Source organism: Harmonia axyridis, chromosome 1 (assembly GCF_914767665.1).
Source record: "Harmonia axyridis chromosome 1, icHarAxyr1.1, whole genome shotgun sequence".
NCBI classification, from domain to species: domain Eukaryota; kingdom Metazoa; phylum Arthropoda; class Insecta; order Coleoptera; family Coccinellidae; genus Harmonia; species Harmonia axyridis.
In genome coordinates, this window is record NC_059501.1 from 65,715,221 (window position 1) to 65,734,290 (window position 19,070).

Sequence of the window (19,070 nt, forward strand, 5' to 3'; positions counted from 1 at the left end):
TCTTTATACGAAGGCGCGCGATTTTTATGTATAGGACATACTTTTTATCAAATCAAAGGTTGCTTTATCATTTGGTATCGATGCGAATGAATTGGCATCTCTAGGTTTGAGGATAAATACGGGTTGAAGGTACACCAAGTTGTATTCAATTTACTTCTTTCATTATAACTGATAAGCAAGTCAAAATTTAGGTTATTATTATATACTAAGTTTAAAATAAAATCAAGTCAAGTAACATCACTTCAAACAGGGCATTTTTCTCTGTGGGCAAAAGGTCGAAGTCGAAGCATATCAAGAAGAGTATGTTTCAAATTCAAAGCACTTGGGGATTTTCTTATATCCCATAAAGATGACTTTTCATCATATTATCTCGTGAGAGTTATGTTGGTCAACCGGCGTTTCTTCAAACATTGTATTAATTCCTCAGAGTAATAAACAGGGGCATATGTCATTTTCAGTAGTCAAATTTTGTCCCCAACATGAACTTCCAAATTTGACATGAAGCTAGCGGAAATGAAAACATGACGTGAAACAACCAATGACACTAGGAGAGCAAAAATTGCCAAACCTTGGATTTCACATTGCAAATTGGCGCCCGAGCAGGGACCTGCTTCTTATCAATAAAACCGACCGAATAGTAATTTTGAGGAATATTTGTGTTAGTTAATATGGAGGTGAACAATTTGAGAGTGAAGTAGTAGGAAGAGTATGGGAGTTGAATGCTCGCAGGACATTACAAAAAGTGTGGCACAGAACGCGCAGTTCTGTTCCATGGAAAGAAACACTGAGAAGAAATCGAATGATGCCAGTCGAATCCTGAGAATATTCTGCTTATTATAAATTCGACAATTAGGAGAAATATCGGATTCCAAATATTCAAATTTGCATATTTAATCGGGAATCACTCAAATAAATATATTTCATTCAACATAACATACATCCATAACGATATAGTAAAATTGTGGTTTTGAAAATATATCATAATCCGAGAACGTAATCTACCCATGTTGGGGACATGTAAAAATTGGGTATACTCCCTCTATCTATTTTTATTTCTCTATGGTTAATTCAATATTACACGAATAATTTTCCGAATATATCCCGTAATGGAAAAGTCGCCGTTGATGTTGTCATTTGTGAAAGAATCTAAAATAAATCTTCATCGAATTCGCGGACCAGAATAATGTCAGACAATTACTTCAAAAATATAGAATTTTAATTGTAGCTCGTTAAGAGGTTGACAGCATCTATATCGACGGAAATCAAGAAACTAACCGAAGCATCTAAAAACAGACAAGAGATTCGCGCGATTTTGAGTTCAATCAGAACTGCACGATAAATTCATAGATAGGAAATACTTCGTTATTCAAAATTTCCGTCTTGCCTCATTAATATGGGCATGGTATCGCATAATGAAGTAATATTCGATCGATACCACTAGAAGATCGTATCTAATGTAATAAAAAATTAAGCCCAGATCACCATCTTACGTTGATTCAGATAGAAAGTGATACCGACCAACTTTTATCGTTATATAATGGGAACTTTATTGGGCAGTGATAGCGTGTTTCGTACGAAATTAACACTACGGCATTTTTGGCGGACGACATTCAAACGGAAGCGGACACATGAAGGTTGAGTTGTCGGAGGTTGTTGTACCTACTTCGCACTCTCTCAACGATCACTCGATTAAGTTTATTCTCCCTATCTGCGCGTGAAAAGGTCACGATCTATTTCATTATCAATGTCATACTTCTGTTGAATGGTCTTACGTAATTTGCTGGCGCATTTATGAAGTTTTTCGTAATTAATAATTAGAGTGATAAATTACTCTGTTTAGCTCGTGAATGATATTTTTTATCGGCTGCGAAATAGCAAGAAAAAACAATCAAAACATCATTTTCGACGTAACAGCAATCATTTAATAATCTTTGGAACAGATTTCTTACTGAATGTTCAATCAATTTGTAAATACAGGTTTTCCTAAATTGGAAGCACAAAGGAAAATTTCAGATTCCTTAGATCATTTTGAGAAAAAAAGTCCTATAAACATGGCATCGCAAACGCTTTGTTTTTGAGATACAGATGTTAAAGTTCGTTTTTTTTTTTTCGAATTTTTTGTCACAGCACCTTCTCTTCACAAGATAATTAATTTAAACTTGACATAGATATCGCAATTTGAAGTTTTCATCATGTGATATGCTAATTTTCAACGCAAATCTACAGGCAGATATTTTTCTGGAACAGATTCTGCTTTTTTTCTCCAGAACTTTTTTTTGGGGACCACTGGTAAAAAGAAACTTTGGTCCTGTACTACACTTTTTGGTTTCTTGTAGTTTTGTCATATCTTCTACCGATTTCGAGAAAAAAGTCTCTAGTAATTCTAAGGAACATCCAAATTATTATAAAGATCCAGTTAGTAAGCTAGTGATGAATAAATTAACTATAACTTTCGGTACTTATTTTTCCAATCTGTAGCGAATATTAATGAAGATTCGATAAACTGGAATAAACATCACAAAAAATTAGTACTACAACAAACAACCTGTATCTCGAAAACAAAGCATTTGCGGTCCCATATTTATATCTCATTTTTCTTTGTTACCTCCAATTTAGGAACACCCTGTAAAAATGCAATAAGCTTGCGAAAAAAGTAATTTTAATCAGGGAATTATTAATTATGTAGTAATTTTTCAAACGTTCCAATGCTTCTACATCATTCCACTGCTAATTATTCATTGTAAATTGTGAATTATCAATTTTAAATGATTACGACAAGGTCGTTGATAATATTTAAAAAAAAATGAGTCACCTTCATTGTATAACGGAAAGACTATTCATAATTAGTTGGAAAATTCTGTCTAATTTGAGCAAATTCCTGACAACTTAAAACCGTTAATTTCCCTTGTATCTCATGAAGATAAAGCTGATATGGTGGACTTAGTTTTGAATTATCTCGCTTAGAATTCAAATGAAAATAAATTTAAAAAACATAGGAAATAATTGAACCTTTGCGGTAATTTTCTTTTGAGAAAAAAGACTTGGTTATTCGGAATTACTAATTTCACTTTCTTAAACTAAGTAAAATCTACTTGTACCTTTCACTAAAATATATGAAATCTTGTTCTCTACCCATTGTTCAATTTTTAAAGTGATCTTATTGTTCCAGGAATATCAGCCCCTCTGAAAATAAGTTTGTATCCTTGTTTGCTCTTGGAGAAGGTTTCCACAATTACCACCACACCTTCCCATGGGACTACAAGACAGCTGAATTAGGAAAATACAGTCTCAACTTTTCAACTGCTCTCATTGACCTTATGGCTAAAATTGGCTGGGCCTACGACCTAAAGACTGTTTCTGAAGATATGATCAAGAAACGTGTGACTAGAACTGGAGATGGTAGTCATGAAGTTTGGGGCTGGGGTGACAAAGACCAACCCAAAGAAGATTATAATGAAGCAATAATCAGGTACAGAAAAATGTCCAGCTCATAGGGAAAACTCCTTTGAACACCCCAAAGTTATGTAAACTTTAATGGATCATAAGTTCTAATGAATTCATTATTCTCAAAGAAATTATTGTTATAAGGGAGATAACACTTAAAACCTGTGATTCTTTTAATGTACATTCTATTTAATTTATTACTTGGTCCGAAGCCATATAAACAATGTATTGACAATTGTTCATGTCCAAAATTATTGTTGATAATATATTTTCGAACCTGAATTTAGTGAAAGAAATATATATATTTATAGAACGTCATTTATTCACCAAAGATCATTTATATTTGGAAAATTCACATTAAATTTATACATGGTGAAGAAATATAAATCTCATTTCAAACTAAAAATGACATTTTAACTTGGTGAAATATTTTTTGCTCCAATGTTATAAAATTCAACTCTCTTTGACAATTTCATTGGTGTTGGTCTTGTATTCAATTATATTATTTTCCTAGTAAATCATGAGACTGTAATTTTTGTACATTTTAACATTTAATTTAAGTTTTTGGCTGTTGATTTGTAATTAGTTCTGAAGTAGTGTTCGCAACTGTTTGGTGAAGATTTCTTCAGCTATAGTTAATTTGATAGAAGCAAATGAGCACAGGCAGAAATGCTTTAGTTTTCAATTGGTAGGTTTAGTTATTTATAATGGTAGAATAAGAAATACCAATTTAGTTCATTTTTATATTTTCGTTTCGAAAAGCTTTATCACTTGTTGAAATAAACTTTGAAAATAAAAACAGTGTATATAAATATTCATACGATTATTCATTCCTTTTCACTTTTCCTTTGAACATTGAAAATAACATATGGGAGAGCAGAAAGTGAAGCTTGCTTGAAAGTTTATAACTCCAAGCTTCTTAAAATTGTTAGTGTTAGAATTATAATTTGCAGTTACTCTAAGGATATAGCAAATCTGCCATTATCCTGAATCGGGCTGATTTTCTGAAAAGCTTGTTTATTGCATTTGAATTTACCGGTGGTATGATCTGATCATTTTTGGGATAAAAAATTTCTTGTTTTGGTTTTCCAATTTGAAATTTGCGATCGCAAAATGGATTTCAGACAATCCTCAACAACTTCGGTCTCTATAATTTTGATGAAAAATTGATAACTAGTTTGGATCCTAAATTGTCTCTGGAATTTTAGCTCTTTGGGATATAAAAGGCGTTTCTCAACCTGAGGTGCGCCCCCTAGGGGTCGCGCACAAGAAATTGAAAATAAAATGCAAGAGTTTTAAAAAAATAATATTGAAATTTTATTTTACAAAGACAAAAAAACATTTCAAGGACTAACTATAATGTCAAACATGTTTTAAGGAGCACAATTTCTCTAAATTTGGTTCCATGTTGGAGATGGCCACTCCGAGTTAATTTTCTACTTGATGTTTATTTCCATGTAGCAAGTGCAGAAATTTTAATTTCACAAGGATAAGACTTGAAAAAGGCAAGAGAATCATATCATAAGCGCTTTGGCTTTTATAACAGAGTAGTCGTTCGGAAGCTCAGTCCAGAAGTTTGTTAAATTTTTTTTTTTAAAGTTCGACTTTTATAAGGTACTTGATGAAACATCTATTAGTTGTTCTTCTTGTAGTAATAGTCCAACAGGTCTATCCTAAAATGGAGTGTAATTGTGTAATTTGAATTTCTACGTGAAGGGGAGCAAAATATTTCGAATTACAACAAAGAGGTGTGAAGAGCAAAAGTTCTAGAACCGCTGTCCTATGGATAACAAAGGAGGAAGAAACATTTTTCGACACCCCTTGGAAGAATTTTTTTTTATCGTATTATGAATTAGACAAATACAGATCGGATACTTGCTCATATGCGTAGAGCGTTTTGTTCATAGACATAAATAACATTTATATTTTTTTTCATTCAAATGGACAGAATCCATATTAATTTTGAGGTAAACTTTCTGGTTGGCTGCATAATCACATAAATAATATTTATATTTTTTTTTATTCAGATGGACAAATCCATATTAATTTTGAGGTAATCTTTCCAGTTGGCTACATAATCACACAGGTAATTATTTTATGTTCAAATGGACAGAATCCAAATGCTTTTTGAGGTAAGCTTTCCGGTTGGCTGCATAATCACATAAATAACATTTATATTTTTTTTTATTCAAATGGACAGAATCCAAATGCTTTTTGAGTTGAACTTTCTGGTTGGCTGCATAATCACATAAGTGACATTTATGTTCTCTTTTATTCAAATGGACAGAATCCAAATGATGTTTGAGTTGACATTTCTGATTGGATGCATAATCACATAAGTGACATTTATGTTCTCTTTTATTAAAATGAACAGAATCCATATGAATTTTGAGGTTAACACTCCGGTTGGATGCATAATCACATAAGTGACATTTATGTTTTTTTTTATTCAAATGGACAGAATCCAAATGCTTTTTGAGGGTAGCTTTCTGGTTGGCTGCATAATCACATAAGTGACATTTATGTTCTTTTTTATTCAAATGGATAGAATCAATATGAATTTTGAGGTAACCTTTCTGGTTGGATGCATAATCACATAAGTGACATTTATGTTCTTTTTTATTCAAATGGATAGAATCAATATGAATTTTGAGATGAACTTTCCGGTTGGATGCATAATCACATAAGTGACATTTATGTTCTCTTTTATTCAAATGGACAGCATCTATATGATTTTGGAGGGTTTCTTTCATGCTTGCAGCATACTCACATAATGGACATTGAAATTCTTTTTTATTCAAATGGACAGAATCCAAATGCTGTTTGAGTTTAAATTTCTGATTGGCTGCAAACTCACATAAGTGACATTTATATTCTTTCTCATTCAAATGGACAGAATCAATATGCATTTTGAGGTTATTTTTCAGATTGGCTGCAAACTCACATAAGTGACATTTATGTTCTTTTTTATTCAAATGGACAGAATCTATATGCTTTTTGAGGTCATATTTTTGATTGGCTGCATAATCACATAAGTGACATTTATGTTTTTTTTTATTCAAATGGACAGAATCTATATGCCTTCTGAGGACATGTTTCCGATTGGCTGCAAACTCACATAAGTGACATTTATATTCTTTCTCATTCAAATGGACAGAATCTATATGCTTTTTGAGGTCATGTTTTTGATTGGCTGCAAACTCACATAAGAGACATTTATGTTCTTTTTTATTCAAATGGACAGAATCTATATGCCTTCTGAGGACATGTTTCCGATTGGCTGCAAACTCACATAAGTGACATTTATATTCTTTCTCATTCAAATGAACAGAATCAATATGCATTTTGAGGTTATTTTTCTGATTGGCTGCAAACTCACATGAGTGACATTTATGTTCTTTTTTATTCAAATGGACAGAATCTATATGCATTTTGAGTTGAATTTTCTGGTTGGCTGCATAATCACATAAGTGACAATTATGTTCTTTTTCATTTAAATGGACAGCATCTATATACCCTTCGAGATTTTTTTTCTGGTTTGAAGCAAACTCGCCTATTTCATATTTAATAGACGGTCTTATTCCATTCTCATCAGTGTAATGATGAGCAATATCCATGATTTTAGTCTTTTCATCAATATGCCCCCCATCAGTCGTGTACTGAAAACTAGAACCAAAAAATAATTGTAACATTTTGATTTTCAATTATAAGAGGTTTGAAGTGAAAACAATTTCAACCAACAATGAAAATGTTCATTCAAAAGTGTTCTTCTACAAAATCAAATTTTCAAAAAGATATTTCAAAGGAATATTTCACAAAGTGTGACATCTTTGTAAAAAGTATTGTTGCTTGATTACATTAATTTTCCTAGTTGGAGAATTTTAAAGAGAAATTTCAATATCACATAATACAATAATCAATAAGATTTTATTTCATAGAAATTATTGATCAAATCTTCACAACTTCAAAATAGAGAAAATTATTATTGAATTGTAACTAAATATTTTATATTATTCAACACAAAAGAGATAGTCAACATATTCTGACATTTTTCATTAAAATGAAGAGATTAAGACTAATAGGGAGTTGCCTTGTAAACATGATATGTGAAATCAATCGGATTAAAGGCAAACAACATTGAAAATTCTTCAAGATATCAAATTATGAAGCTAATCCGACAAATTATGGTTAATTTGTCTCAAAAAATTCGAAATATCTAAGTTTTGGGGTCATCTAGTGAGGTACTGATTGCAATTAGGGATTGAGCATAAAAATTCTTCATAATATCAAATTCTCAAGCCCATCCGAAACCAAAACTGTTTTAGGCAAAAAATATCCAAGGTTATAGCCTTGGGTTTTCCGAAAAAATGGACCGATAGAATTTGATCGGATTAAAGGCAAACAACAGACTCTTTTTTGAAGATCTATATTGCTACAGTTTCGAGCTTACTATGGACTCCTCAGGCTAAAAAACTTACAAGAGAATATTACAGAATGAAAACTACAAACAGAACAAATACCAAAACAGTTAAGTGTAGAAATAGTTAGAACTTTCAAAATGGCCAAAACGCATCTGCTCAACTGAAGAGACAATAAGCCATGTCCTTTCTAGAATTATTTTTTTCATAATGAAAAAAATGAAAGTGAAAAAAGTTAAAATTTGGCCTAGAGTATCAAGAAAAATAATGAATGCTTACCCCAAGTCAAATGAATTCCTTTTTTCATAGCTTCCATCATCTACTCCCATTTCCATCTTTACTCTGTGATGATTACTTTCATCTAGGAAAATTTTTGAGTATGTTTCCATTTCTGGCTTCAGCACTTCGTAAATTCTTAATTGTGAAAATAAATATGTACAAGTACAAATCGAGAAATGTTTGTTTTGTATTATCTCTACTGTGCACTGTGTGAGTACCATAAACGTTATATCAAATGGACAGGGACAGGCCCTTAGAGAGAAATTCTGGCATGCCGCATAAGAAACATGATACTAGGTCCATAGACAAATAAAGAGGAGAGAGGAGACTGACGACTGCGAAGAGTCGTTTGAAATCTTGATGCTAGCGACCCGAGGGACAGGGTTAGAAACTAATGTATCGCTATTTCACACAAAAACATATTTCATCCTTATCTACTGTAACTGTAAATGATGAAATGTTTTCGGCGTAAATTCCAACCTCTCTTTTGTGTTTCAGTTCTCTCTTGATTCTTCTCTTGATTCTTGCAGGTTCAAGTTTGTTAATAATAATAACATCTTTATTTCAGAAGGTTCTCATTTACAAAAAAAGAACAAATGAAACAATGTCAAAAACTCTTTACATAAAAAAGTCCTAAATTTTAGAGGGTTCCAGTTGAATTGACCATATTCACCGTCGCCATATTGTTATGCGACAATACCAACTACCCAGTGTTCCCAACGGAGAAATATTGAGTTTACTACAAAAATACCGCTAATATCAAAAATACTATCAGCCATAAAGACTATTCTTCCACTGACTATTTCCAAAAATGGAGCGAAGCATTCATTTATACACTCGGCCACAATTAATTTGTTCAGAAAACCACCTTTCACTAATCTTTTTATTTCCAAAAGGTGAAATTTTTGCACAATGTTGTCCCAAACAAGCCTATCTGGCGTAGCAGCCAGAAAAGGTACACATAAACTTCACTTATAAACTTTATATTGTGAAATTTTTCTAGTAAACTCAATATTTCTTCGTTGGGAACACTGGGTAGTTGGTATTGTCGCATAACAATATGGCGACGGTGAATATGGTCAATTAAATGATCATGTAGGTATGTATTTTTCGGATTTTTTGAAATTTTCCTCCGTTTGAATATTTGCTGGCGAAGCATTGAAGAATCTTAGGCATATATCTCCTAGTTTTTTCGTATGTATGATAATTATAAATATAAAGCACCTTTTGTCATAACTGATCACCATTTTATCATATCATGTTGCATCCAAAATTGTCAGGGGTTCAACCACGAACAAGCACTGTTTTAGACCTCCAACTAGAATTTTTGAATGGGATAAAGCAATTGAAGCTGTTCTATCCAGCAAATATTAATATGAGTATGAGTAAAATATGTGGGGACCATATCAGTGAGGACAATTTTTTCAATACACCTAAAACTCCTCCTTTCTCTATGGTTTTGTTTATAGGTCTATCGTACAATAATAGGGATGGGACGGTATTTCAATACCGCGATTTTGGAGCGGTATTTTTGAGTAACGTTGTCGCGCGTTCCACAAACGTAAAGTAACCGGTTCCAAAGTAACGATAGTTACGGCGTACCGGCACCGGACTTCGAATTATAACATCGAAACGGTTTGGGATATTTGAACGAGGTTTGGTAAATGTAGATACCTCATTAAGGTTTTACGTTGAATACCACGTCTTCAGCAATACACATAGATATAATTTCTTTCACGTAATACCTAGATTACCCGAGGATGGTATATTTCCACTGAAGTTTACACCATCTGTTTTTAATGAGGTGCCCTTCGAAGATTCTAACCTTTGTTGTTATTCTGAGCCACCAAAAAAATTTTATGGTTTTATGATTTTGTTATGCTTGCAAGAAAAGAATGTTGTTATGCTTGCATACGTTCTTCTGGAATAACGTAGAAACTCAATGAACAATGAATTATCATTCAACAGGACAGTCCACAAATAGTCTAGGTATCCCAATGGTCTCGTTTCCTTCGTTCCTCCGTCGCTGGTACTCAACAACTCAACCCAGTTGCAATCGCTTACGGTTTTGTTGCCTGTAACCACAGTTACAAAATCGCGGTATTTTGGAGCGGTATTTTTCTGGAGCGGTCGCGAATGTAACGCGACTGGTGAGTAACCGGTATTCCCATCCCTATACAATAAGATAAGAATGATGACCTGTGGTTCAACATTTTTAGTTGATTGAGGTTAGTATCACAGACTAATCTGTGTTTATATCACAGAACTCATATCCTTAGTCTATGGCATAGACCTAATATCCATGGACGTCGCGTTAGAGAGAGAAGTCGGGAGAACGAATAAGATGGAACATCGGAGGGCAGTCTGTCAACTCTCTTGATTTATTGCCCTAGAGAAAGAGAACAATATACATCTCTTTCAACTCGAAGAGTTGAACCACAGACTAGTAATCTGTGGTTGAACGTTAAATCGTTATTCCAAATTTGAATTTCGATAATCATGGATGAATGAATGTTCTCTTTTATCTAATGAAAATTTTCTGTAGCACAATCCTTTTCGAAATGAAAATATTATTCCGAATTTGCTTCTATTTAGTCTCATGAAAAATATTGAGAATTTTTCTACCTGAAGTAAAAGAAATATTACCAATTCAAAAGATGATTGAATCGAATATTACTTATCTTCACCTATAGCCAATAAGAGTATTGCTGATTCCTATACGCAATTATTTATATGTATATTATATTTCCTTGAGATATTAACGAGTCCAACTCATTGTTACATTAAATCCTGTTCTGTCCCCACAATGTCAGAAAGAAGTATGGTCTAAAATTTCTCAATTTTCCTGATTCACATGGTAGAAGTTCATCCAAATATATGCCATATTTTATTCCATCATTGAATTAGGCAAATCGAAATGATAAATATAAAAAAGTATGTAAATTTCATTCTATTCAGTTCATAAAACATATAAATAAATATCATGTCTTTATATCTTTCAATCAGATGATTTTGACATTTGACCATCTCAGAGTAATAAATCACCTATTTTATTGCTTTTAGGTTCTTCACAGATTGCCCTCAGTAGCATCTCTGTTCGAATCAAGAGAAATCATATATTCTTCTCTCTCTAGGTCTTTCTCCTCTACGAGCTTCTGAAAAATCACGTGACACTCGGTCCATGGATATTAGGTCTATGGTCTATGGTTAATATTAGTAAACAACCAGAATAGACCAATAGACGTCAGACGGTTGAGTTAACTCAAATTTAAATTGATCTGCTTATAAACATTTTTGTATAAAACAAAATAATTTTCAATTAACCATTGTTATGATTTTATCACAGCAATGAAAACGAATGTTTTAATTATTTCTAGTGATAGTGAGGACACTATAATAGAATCTACTGAGGAAGTATCAAAAAAGGAAATTCCACAAACATTCGAAGAGGATGATAATTTTCGTCGACTGTACAATAAATATTTGGGTGAAAAAAAATCCAAAACAAGTGAAGAAACATTAAACCAGAAAAGTCAACAGAATTTGTATGAAGTACAATCAGTTAATAAGTCCAATAAACACAATTATGAATTGCAATCAAAACGTATTATGTCCGAGAATTTGGACCAGAGCAATTCTTGCTATAACGAATCTTTATCATGTCATACCAATAAAAAAAGGTTTAAACCTGCATCAGAAGATGATGTGATGTATTCGTTGCTAAATTCAAAAGACAAGGCCTCTAAAATGAGTGAGTTTGCTTTGTTTAGTTAGTTTTCTTTACATTTGGAATGATTAGTTCAAATGAAATCAAAATTCTATAAATTATGAAAGCAACCAATTTACTGTATAAAAAGTAATTCTTACTATCCAAAAAATTTGATCTGATGCTTAATATTAACGTTTTAAGATATATGACAGAAATTTTAAAATAAATATAGCACTGTATAGTTAGCTTGAAATACATTTCTCTCAAACGAATTTAATAGAAAAAACAGGTATAGGACTTCGAAAGTTGGTATTTAGAACAGTAATAGAAAACTTTTAGCCACCTACTAATTCCCCAAAAATTTCTGATGAATTAAAATTTGTGAATTTGAATATTTGCATTGCAATAAGTGTTGCATAAAATAATTAATGAGAAAAATGGTGCTCCATGGTGCTGGACCATATATGGAATGACAATGTCAAAAGTTTACTGTTGCGTTGTTCAGACAAATGGTGATTCAAATCTTCAAAAATGTAGGGAAGATGTCGAATTGTTCATAAAAAATGGGGAAAGAACTAAGGCGAAGTTAAGAGCATTTTAACACTCGTTCAGTCATATGCCCTTGGAGACCAGAAATTGTATATAAATACCTGTATATGTGGTAACCAAAGGCGCAATTGGTGCATTGATAAACGAACTCCTGACTTCACTTCAGTGCTTTCTACAATTTTTTTTTCGATATTCTGCTTGAATTTATTATTGTTATGGAAATGCTATCAGCATAAAATTCTGCATGAAGCTTGAAGTTTGTTATTTCACAACTTGATTGGATTTTACGGATATATTTGTTTTTCTTTTCAATATTATTTTTCAATTTTCGGTAAACGAGCGCCCAAAAATATTTTTGCTTTTAGGAAATAAACTCATTGCTAACAATTATACTTTATAGTTGTGGTAATTTTTTTCTAAAATGGTCAGAGGTTTGCTTCATTCATTTTTATTTAGTACTAAAAACTCACTTTCGAAGTTAAATTTTGCTAAGAAATATAAAATGAATGTCCGCCATAGGTGTGGATAAAAAAACTAAGGAGCAAGAGAAACTAGAAAAGGTAACATTGCAACAAGAAAAATTAAAATTGAGGCAGCAAAAAAAGGAAGAAGAACAAAGAAATAAAGCAATAAAAGAAGCCCTTGCAAATCATTATAAAAACATTAAGCCAGAAAACTGCATTAAGGTATAATTTTTATGATGTTTTTAGTTTTTAACTTTTATATATATTTGTTTTAAGTTCATAAAAGTACAAATTGATGAAACATTAGCTAATGAGGACTTTGCTAAGAATATAATTGGTGAGCTTCAACAAAATGGAATTTCTTATATGACCACATCTCAAGATATATCTTCAATAATCACATGGAAAACACAGTTGGATAGCCACATCCTCGATATTGACGGACAGGTTAGATACATTTTCATGCTGACTCATAATTGCAGGATATTTGAAAATAAAGAAATTTACCAACTTCTTAAGAAATAAGAAATGCATAAATCTTATTTTGTATATAGAGCAATAAAGTACAGAATACTACATTCAGCAAATTTGCCCACTGAAACAAAAAAGAAAAAAAAAATTGATATTTGTTGTCTTACTAAATAATTGTTTTAGTTGATAGATACTTCCAATGGTACACAAATTGATGAAGTACTACTTATTCTAAAGTGGAACGATCTTTTAATACATATACATAATGAGACTTTCCTTTCCTATGTGAAAAATATTACTGTAAATTTGAAGGGAAGAAAAATTATTCTGGCCATTTATGGATTAGGAAAATATTATCAGTGAGTTTTCTTTCCTATGTTCTTTATAAAAAAAAAGTATTTCACATAGATCTACCTTATTGCCAGATCTATCTTGTCCACAGATCCCATCAGTATATTTATCAGAATTGCATGCAGTGAGGTTTTTTAATTTTGAAAAATGCTACAAGGTCTCTCAAAAGAAAATTTATATTTGTTTAGCCTACTGCGTCAACAATTAAGAGATGGATATGTCAATCAGTAGACTGGCTCTTGGGAATTTAGTCGCTATGGAAGTTTCTTGGGAGCGGATCGCGCGTTTTGCGTATGCGAATTTCACAAAAATAGTAATTCTACAATTAGAGCGCGAAGAAATTTTTCCAGTATTCGAAGTTTTCGTCACTTGAGATATACGCCAAGCATTCCTCTCATTTGGAAATGGGTAAAAAAGTTTACATATAAACTTTATTTTGAGACACCTTGTACAAATTTCTCCAAAGTGTTAATTTTCTTCATATCATTAAAAATATCTTTAATGACATTTCATAGCATCTTCATTTAGAAAAACAAAAGGAATACTTTTTCCTTATGGCGAATATGTTAAATTATTTTGTGGAACATGGAAAGATGAAATAAGAAACCAATTTATAAATTTTGCAATTTCATCTTAATGAACTTTATGTTAATAATGGGAAATCTGAACATCAATAATCTATTAGCTGTAAAATAGAATTAGTATAGTCTTATTTTTTTCAATTTCAATCTTTATGTCAGTAGATGAATCAGTTAATATACAAGTTTCTTGGATTTCAGATATCAGAAGCGGAATAAAAATCGTGAATTTAAAGAAGACATATCTGGCAAAGCATCGAACAACAGGGATCAAAGAATATACGGAAATGTTCCGACCGTTTCAAGAAGAGCAGTTGAGTATGCTCTTACAGAAATTCAATTGTTATACTCAATTTCTCATAGAATGTTTGAGACAGAACAAGATATAGCTTTGTTCGTTTTCCAATTAACTAAATCGATTGCGCAAATGCCCTACAAGTAAGTTTCATGGGAATTCATTTGTTATGTTTTGATTGGAAACAACAAATGAAATAGAGATTTGGCAGGCTTGTTCAAATTCTTAATTATTTGTTTTTTCAAGAAATGTCGCATGTAGGTTTTTGCCTCAATATTTTCAATTTAGTCTTCTGAAGACAAATCTGAAGTTGGAAGTAGCTTTCAAAACTACCAAATTCCCCATTTCTGGATCTCCAAATAATCCTTTACCTTAGATCCTGACAATAAATAGTTTTATTTCAAGTTTGTATTGAACAGGTGCTTTTTCAGATTCATGTCAAAATTGATCTATACAAGCAATTTAATTTGATTTAATTCGAAATTGACAATTTTGAATTGAGATTAGTACAGATGTATGTCATAGGTAGAGGATTTTTAAAAATTATTGCTATATCAAAATATTCTTTAATATTTTTTATTAATACTAACTAATGTCTTAACATTCCTCACTCAAATTTTCATTCACTCTCTCTTTCCAAATCTGTGATTAGTAATGTTTCACAAATATAAATATGTATTTCAAAGTCATCTACGATGTTGAAATTATTCATAAAGAAACTGTATTGTACCAAACATTGTGTTGATAGAAAGTTTTGACTTCAGATTTATGTTTAGAATGCTGAATTAAGTAACAAGAGTTCATTAAAATTCATGGTCAAGAGTGCTCTGGATTTTCTGTGATTACAAGTAAAGCTTAGCTTGTACCATTTCACAAACATTTGTTTACATAGGTATTTTGAATCTTGAAACTATATATGGTACAAGCTAAGAGCTACTAGTAATTACAGGAAATCAACTCTAATTTCTCCACAGCACTCTTGGCCACGAATTTTAATGAACGCTAGTTATATTGAAGCAAAAAGTTATGCAAAATTTCGTGAGGAAATCAGATGATTACGACTTTGAACAAAAACGCAGAGGCTCTTTTCTCATTTTTCAATTCTGAATGTTGACTGAAAATACTAAGTAATTAATGATATAACAACAGAAACAGGAATTTCTTCGATATTGGAAACACTTATTTTTAACAGGAAGAGGAAACAAGAAGAATTTATCCAATCTAGATGGTTTCTATCTGAAGATAATAAAAATTGTATAAGAGTTGATAAAAATGGAAATGGATTATTAAGACTTTGGAAACAGATTATAACAATTTTTCCATTGGCATCACTTGAGACAGCAGAAGCTATATCAGCCGTTTATCCAACTCCATTAAGCCTTTTCCAGGTATTTTTAATTTCGATTAAATTCTATAGTTAATTAATCCTTAAATAAAATATTCGGAGCTTTTGAGCGCTTAGTCTGTCATCCGCCTATCGCACCATTAGAGATCACAGAATGTATGAGATATGGTTTATTATGTGGTCATTGTTATCATCTAGATGAGGGTTATTTTACAAAAAAAAATTTCAACCTGGTCGCATCTTCTGTTTTAATGGAAATATTAAGTAATTTCATCGATATTCTGCTTGATTTTCCTATGGTTTAGGTGAAGCGATAACATAATATTTTACATGAAGCAAAAAAATTATTATTTCTTTTCCCCTGCAGAAACAGCAAATTCAATAATTTGCTGTTTCCAGGCAACTATCGATCTCATAAATATTTGGAGGCATGTAAGGAAATTGAATACCAGAAGGGAAGAACTTACTGGAGATCAATAAAAAAACTTTCAAAGTATAACTCGCACAAAATCACGGAACCAATTGAAGTTAATGGAAAACCAGTTACCAAAGATCAGGAAATCGCCGATGCCTTCTCAGCCTACTTCCAGAAAATTTTTGAAGTATGTGAAGATCCGACATTCGAGGTCAACCACAGGGAACAAATTGAGGATTGGTACAAAAATATTTTTCCTACCCTAAGAATTGATGATGATATCACACCTATAGATCAAAATGAATACTTCGAAGCCCTAAATCATGGTAAAAACACTGCTCCAGGATATGACAATATTCCCAGAAGCATCCTAAAAAGGCTAGATCTATCAATACATCTTGAAATAATCCGAATCTACAACTATTGTATTCAGGAGTCTTGTTTTCACAAAATTTGGAAAAGGGGACTATTAATCACAATCTCTAAATCAAAGGCAGACACCAGGAGGCTCGAAAACTACAGACCAATAACCCTACTCCCAGTAATTGGAAAGAACCTTGAGAAGATAATCAAATCTAGGATGATGAAAATACTAAGCCACAAGATTCCCAATTTCCAATTTGGTTTCAAACAGAAAACATCGACTATCCACCCATTGATCATACTTACTCAAAATGTTCAGAGCAAGAGAAAACAGGGTCATCATTCTGCGGCAATATTTATGGACATACAAAAAGCTTTCGACAGCACTTGGCACTCAGGACTCATATACAAACTCCATAAGCTTGGATGCCCAGTATATATGCTGAGAATAATAAACGACTTCCTTAGCAATAGGTCTATACAAGTTAAAATAAAAAACGCATTGTCCAACGAATTCTCCCCAAAGCAAGGACTTCCGCAAGGCTCTCCACTGTCACCATACCTGTATAATTTATATTGCTCAGATATCAACGACACAGAACGCGCGACCAGGATGAGTTCATATATTTTACAGTTTGCCGATGATACCACCCTAATTGCACACGGTAAAACTATATCGGACACGATGAAAAGACTGGAAGAGATCAAGGAGAAGATGACCCAATGGATGAACAAGTGGAGAATAAAAACAAACCCCAAGAAGACAAAATTCATTCTATTTTATCACAAGATCCACCATAACTCGCCCACAATTACTCTGGAAAATACTACATTGAAGCCTGTAACAAACTGTAGATACCTCGGCATGATAATTGATAGTAAACTCAACTTTAAGATGCACATCAACTCCACCAAACAAAACACTATCACGAGAGCCAGTCACTTCAGGTCACTCACTTATAAAGATCAAGGCATAGACACAAAAACAGCGTCAAACATCTACAAAATGATCTGCAGACCTCTTCTTGAATATGGCCATCAGATTCTAGGTTCATGCAACAAAACTACCATGAGAATTATTGAGGTGGCGGAACGAAACAGTCTACGGAAAATAACCAAGTTGAGACATCCCAACAATCCACTCCACAATCCGTCCAACCAGTACTTATATCAAAAAACCCAAATAGAACCAATAGCCGACAGGATACATAGACTGAATAAGAAATTTATTAAACAACAACACAACCTAAATATAATTGAGCCACTTGTACATCAGATGTCCCCCCTGCAGGTCTCCAAAAGAAAACTACCTGAACTACCTCTATTCGAACACTTGCTGAACCAAAGATGAAGAACGCAACACACTCTCTTTTAATATACATACAATGAATTCACTCACCTCAAAAACTAAATTCTTTTTTTTTTTTTTTTTTTTTAATTTACATTTTTATACTTTGTAAAATAAGACTATGTATATGGGCAGGAAGACCTAGGTCGCTAGCCCTTTGAAACATTGTTTCAATAAAGTTTTTCTTCTCTCTCTCTCTACAAAAGTTGATCATCTCATTCATACTTTTAAAATCATCAGGAAAATTAAATTTTCGAACTGCCAGGTTAACGGAATCCCTAATCCAATTTTGCCTATTAACGAACTGAACCTCAACATTCGAGATCCAAATCTATTTTCCAAAAAATAAAGACATCGTGACAAAATGATAGAGTGATCAGATAATTCGGTGACAAGCTCTCAAAAGATTTAAGAATCCTTGAATTGTTGTACCAAAATTTCCAAAACTTAATTTATTTAACTGAAAACTAAAACGTTCAACCAGTTTGAAGAAATAAAAGTATTTCATGAAGCAATCACAATTAAATTGATTAAAATTAAAATAATTAAATAAGGTCCATCTCAATGAAGTTAATTTCAGGCTTACGAAAACACAAGTACAGCTGAAGGTGAAAAATTACTACAAGATATTTCCATAAGAAGAGCTGCAGGTCCTGTAAGCACTATGAGAAAAATAGGACCTGAGTTGAGTAAGAAAATGTACTATTTTTTCACTTCTATTGATCCAGATCAACTGCTATGATAATGCATATACATTATTTTGTTAGTCAAGGGAAATTGATAAACAAAGAAATGTTTAACAAATAATTTTGTATGTTTCTACTGACTTTCAACCAAAAGGCAACCAATACTCCTATTATATCCTGTATATATGTATAAAAATACTAATTATAGAGTTAATTGAGCTCCAGGTATTTTCTCAGGTTACCGCATAATATGTTACAAATCTCCCATTTGGTTATGCTCCTGATATTTATATAAAAACATATTTATGAAAATAAAATTTATTTCATCATTTTATTTTTTCATTTTTCATCGTTA

The 19,070-nt window shown here is 32.2% G+C and overlaps 2 protein-coding genes and 1 long non-coding RNA gene across 4 annotated transcripts in view; 2 read left to right on the top strand and 1 right to left on the bottom strand.

The window, feature by feature from the left end:
• Positions 1 to 4,260, top strand: part of LOC123670916 (acyl-CoA Delta-9 desaturase-like) — a 48,600-nt gene extending 44,340 nt beyond the window's left edge. For both annotated transcript variants that reach the window (XM_045604499.1, XM_045604500.1), the window contains exon 5: positions 3,170 to 4,260. In XM_045604499.1, the coding sequence (XP_045460455.1) occupies positions 3,170 to 3,494 (325 nt within the window). In that variant the 3' untranslated portion in view covers positions 3,495 to 4,260. The remainder of the gene's footprint in view (positions 1 to 3,169) is intronic.
• A 2,725-nt stretch (positions 4,261 to 6,985) lies between these two features.
• On the bottom strand, positions 6,986 to 8,861 carry LOC123670919. Its single transcript, XR_006746019.1, has 2 exons — positions 8,142 to 8,861; positions 6,986 to 7,110 (listed from the first exon to the last, which is right to left on the bottom strand). It is a non-coding gene; the product is annotated as an uncharacterized LOC123670919 (long non-coding RNA).
• A 2,521-nt stretch (positions 8,862 to 11,382) lies between these two features.
• LOC123670921 (crossover junction endonuclease EME1) lies at positions 11,383 to 19,044 on the top strand. Its single transcript, XM_045604506.1, has 7 exons — positions 11,383 to 11,892; positions 12,919 to 13,085; positions 13,140 to 13,310; positions 13,518 to 13,693; positions 14,465 to 14,701; positions 15,751 to 15,946; positions 18,610 to 19,044. The coding sequence occupies exons 1-7, from the start codon at positions 11,490 to 11,492 to the stop codon at positions 18,769 to 18,771; spliced, it is 1,512 nt and encodes a 503-aa protein (XP_045460462.1). The 5' UTR covers positions 11,383 to 11,489; the 3' UTR covers positions 18,772 to 19,044.
• Positions 19,045 to 19,070: the final 26 nt, after the last annotated feature.

Coding starts and splice junctions, on each gene's coding strand:
- LOC123670921 (XM_045604506.1), top strand. CDS start 11,490: ATGAAAACGAATGTTTTAATTATTTCTAGTGATAGTGAGGACACTATA. Junction 13,694..14,464: donor GGATTAGGAAAATATTATCA/GTGAGTTTTCTT, acceptor CTTGGATTTCAG/ATATCAGAAGCGGAATAAAA. Junction 15,947..18,609: donor CTCCATTAAGCCTTTTCCAG/GTATTTTTAATT, acceptor AGTTAATTTCAG/GCTTACGAAAACACAAGTAC.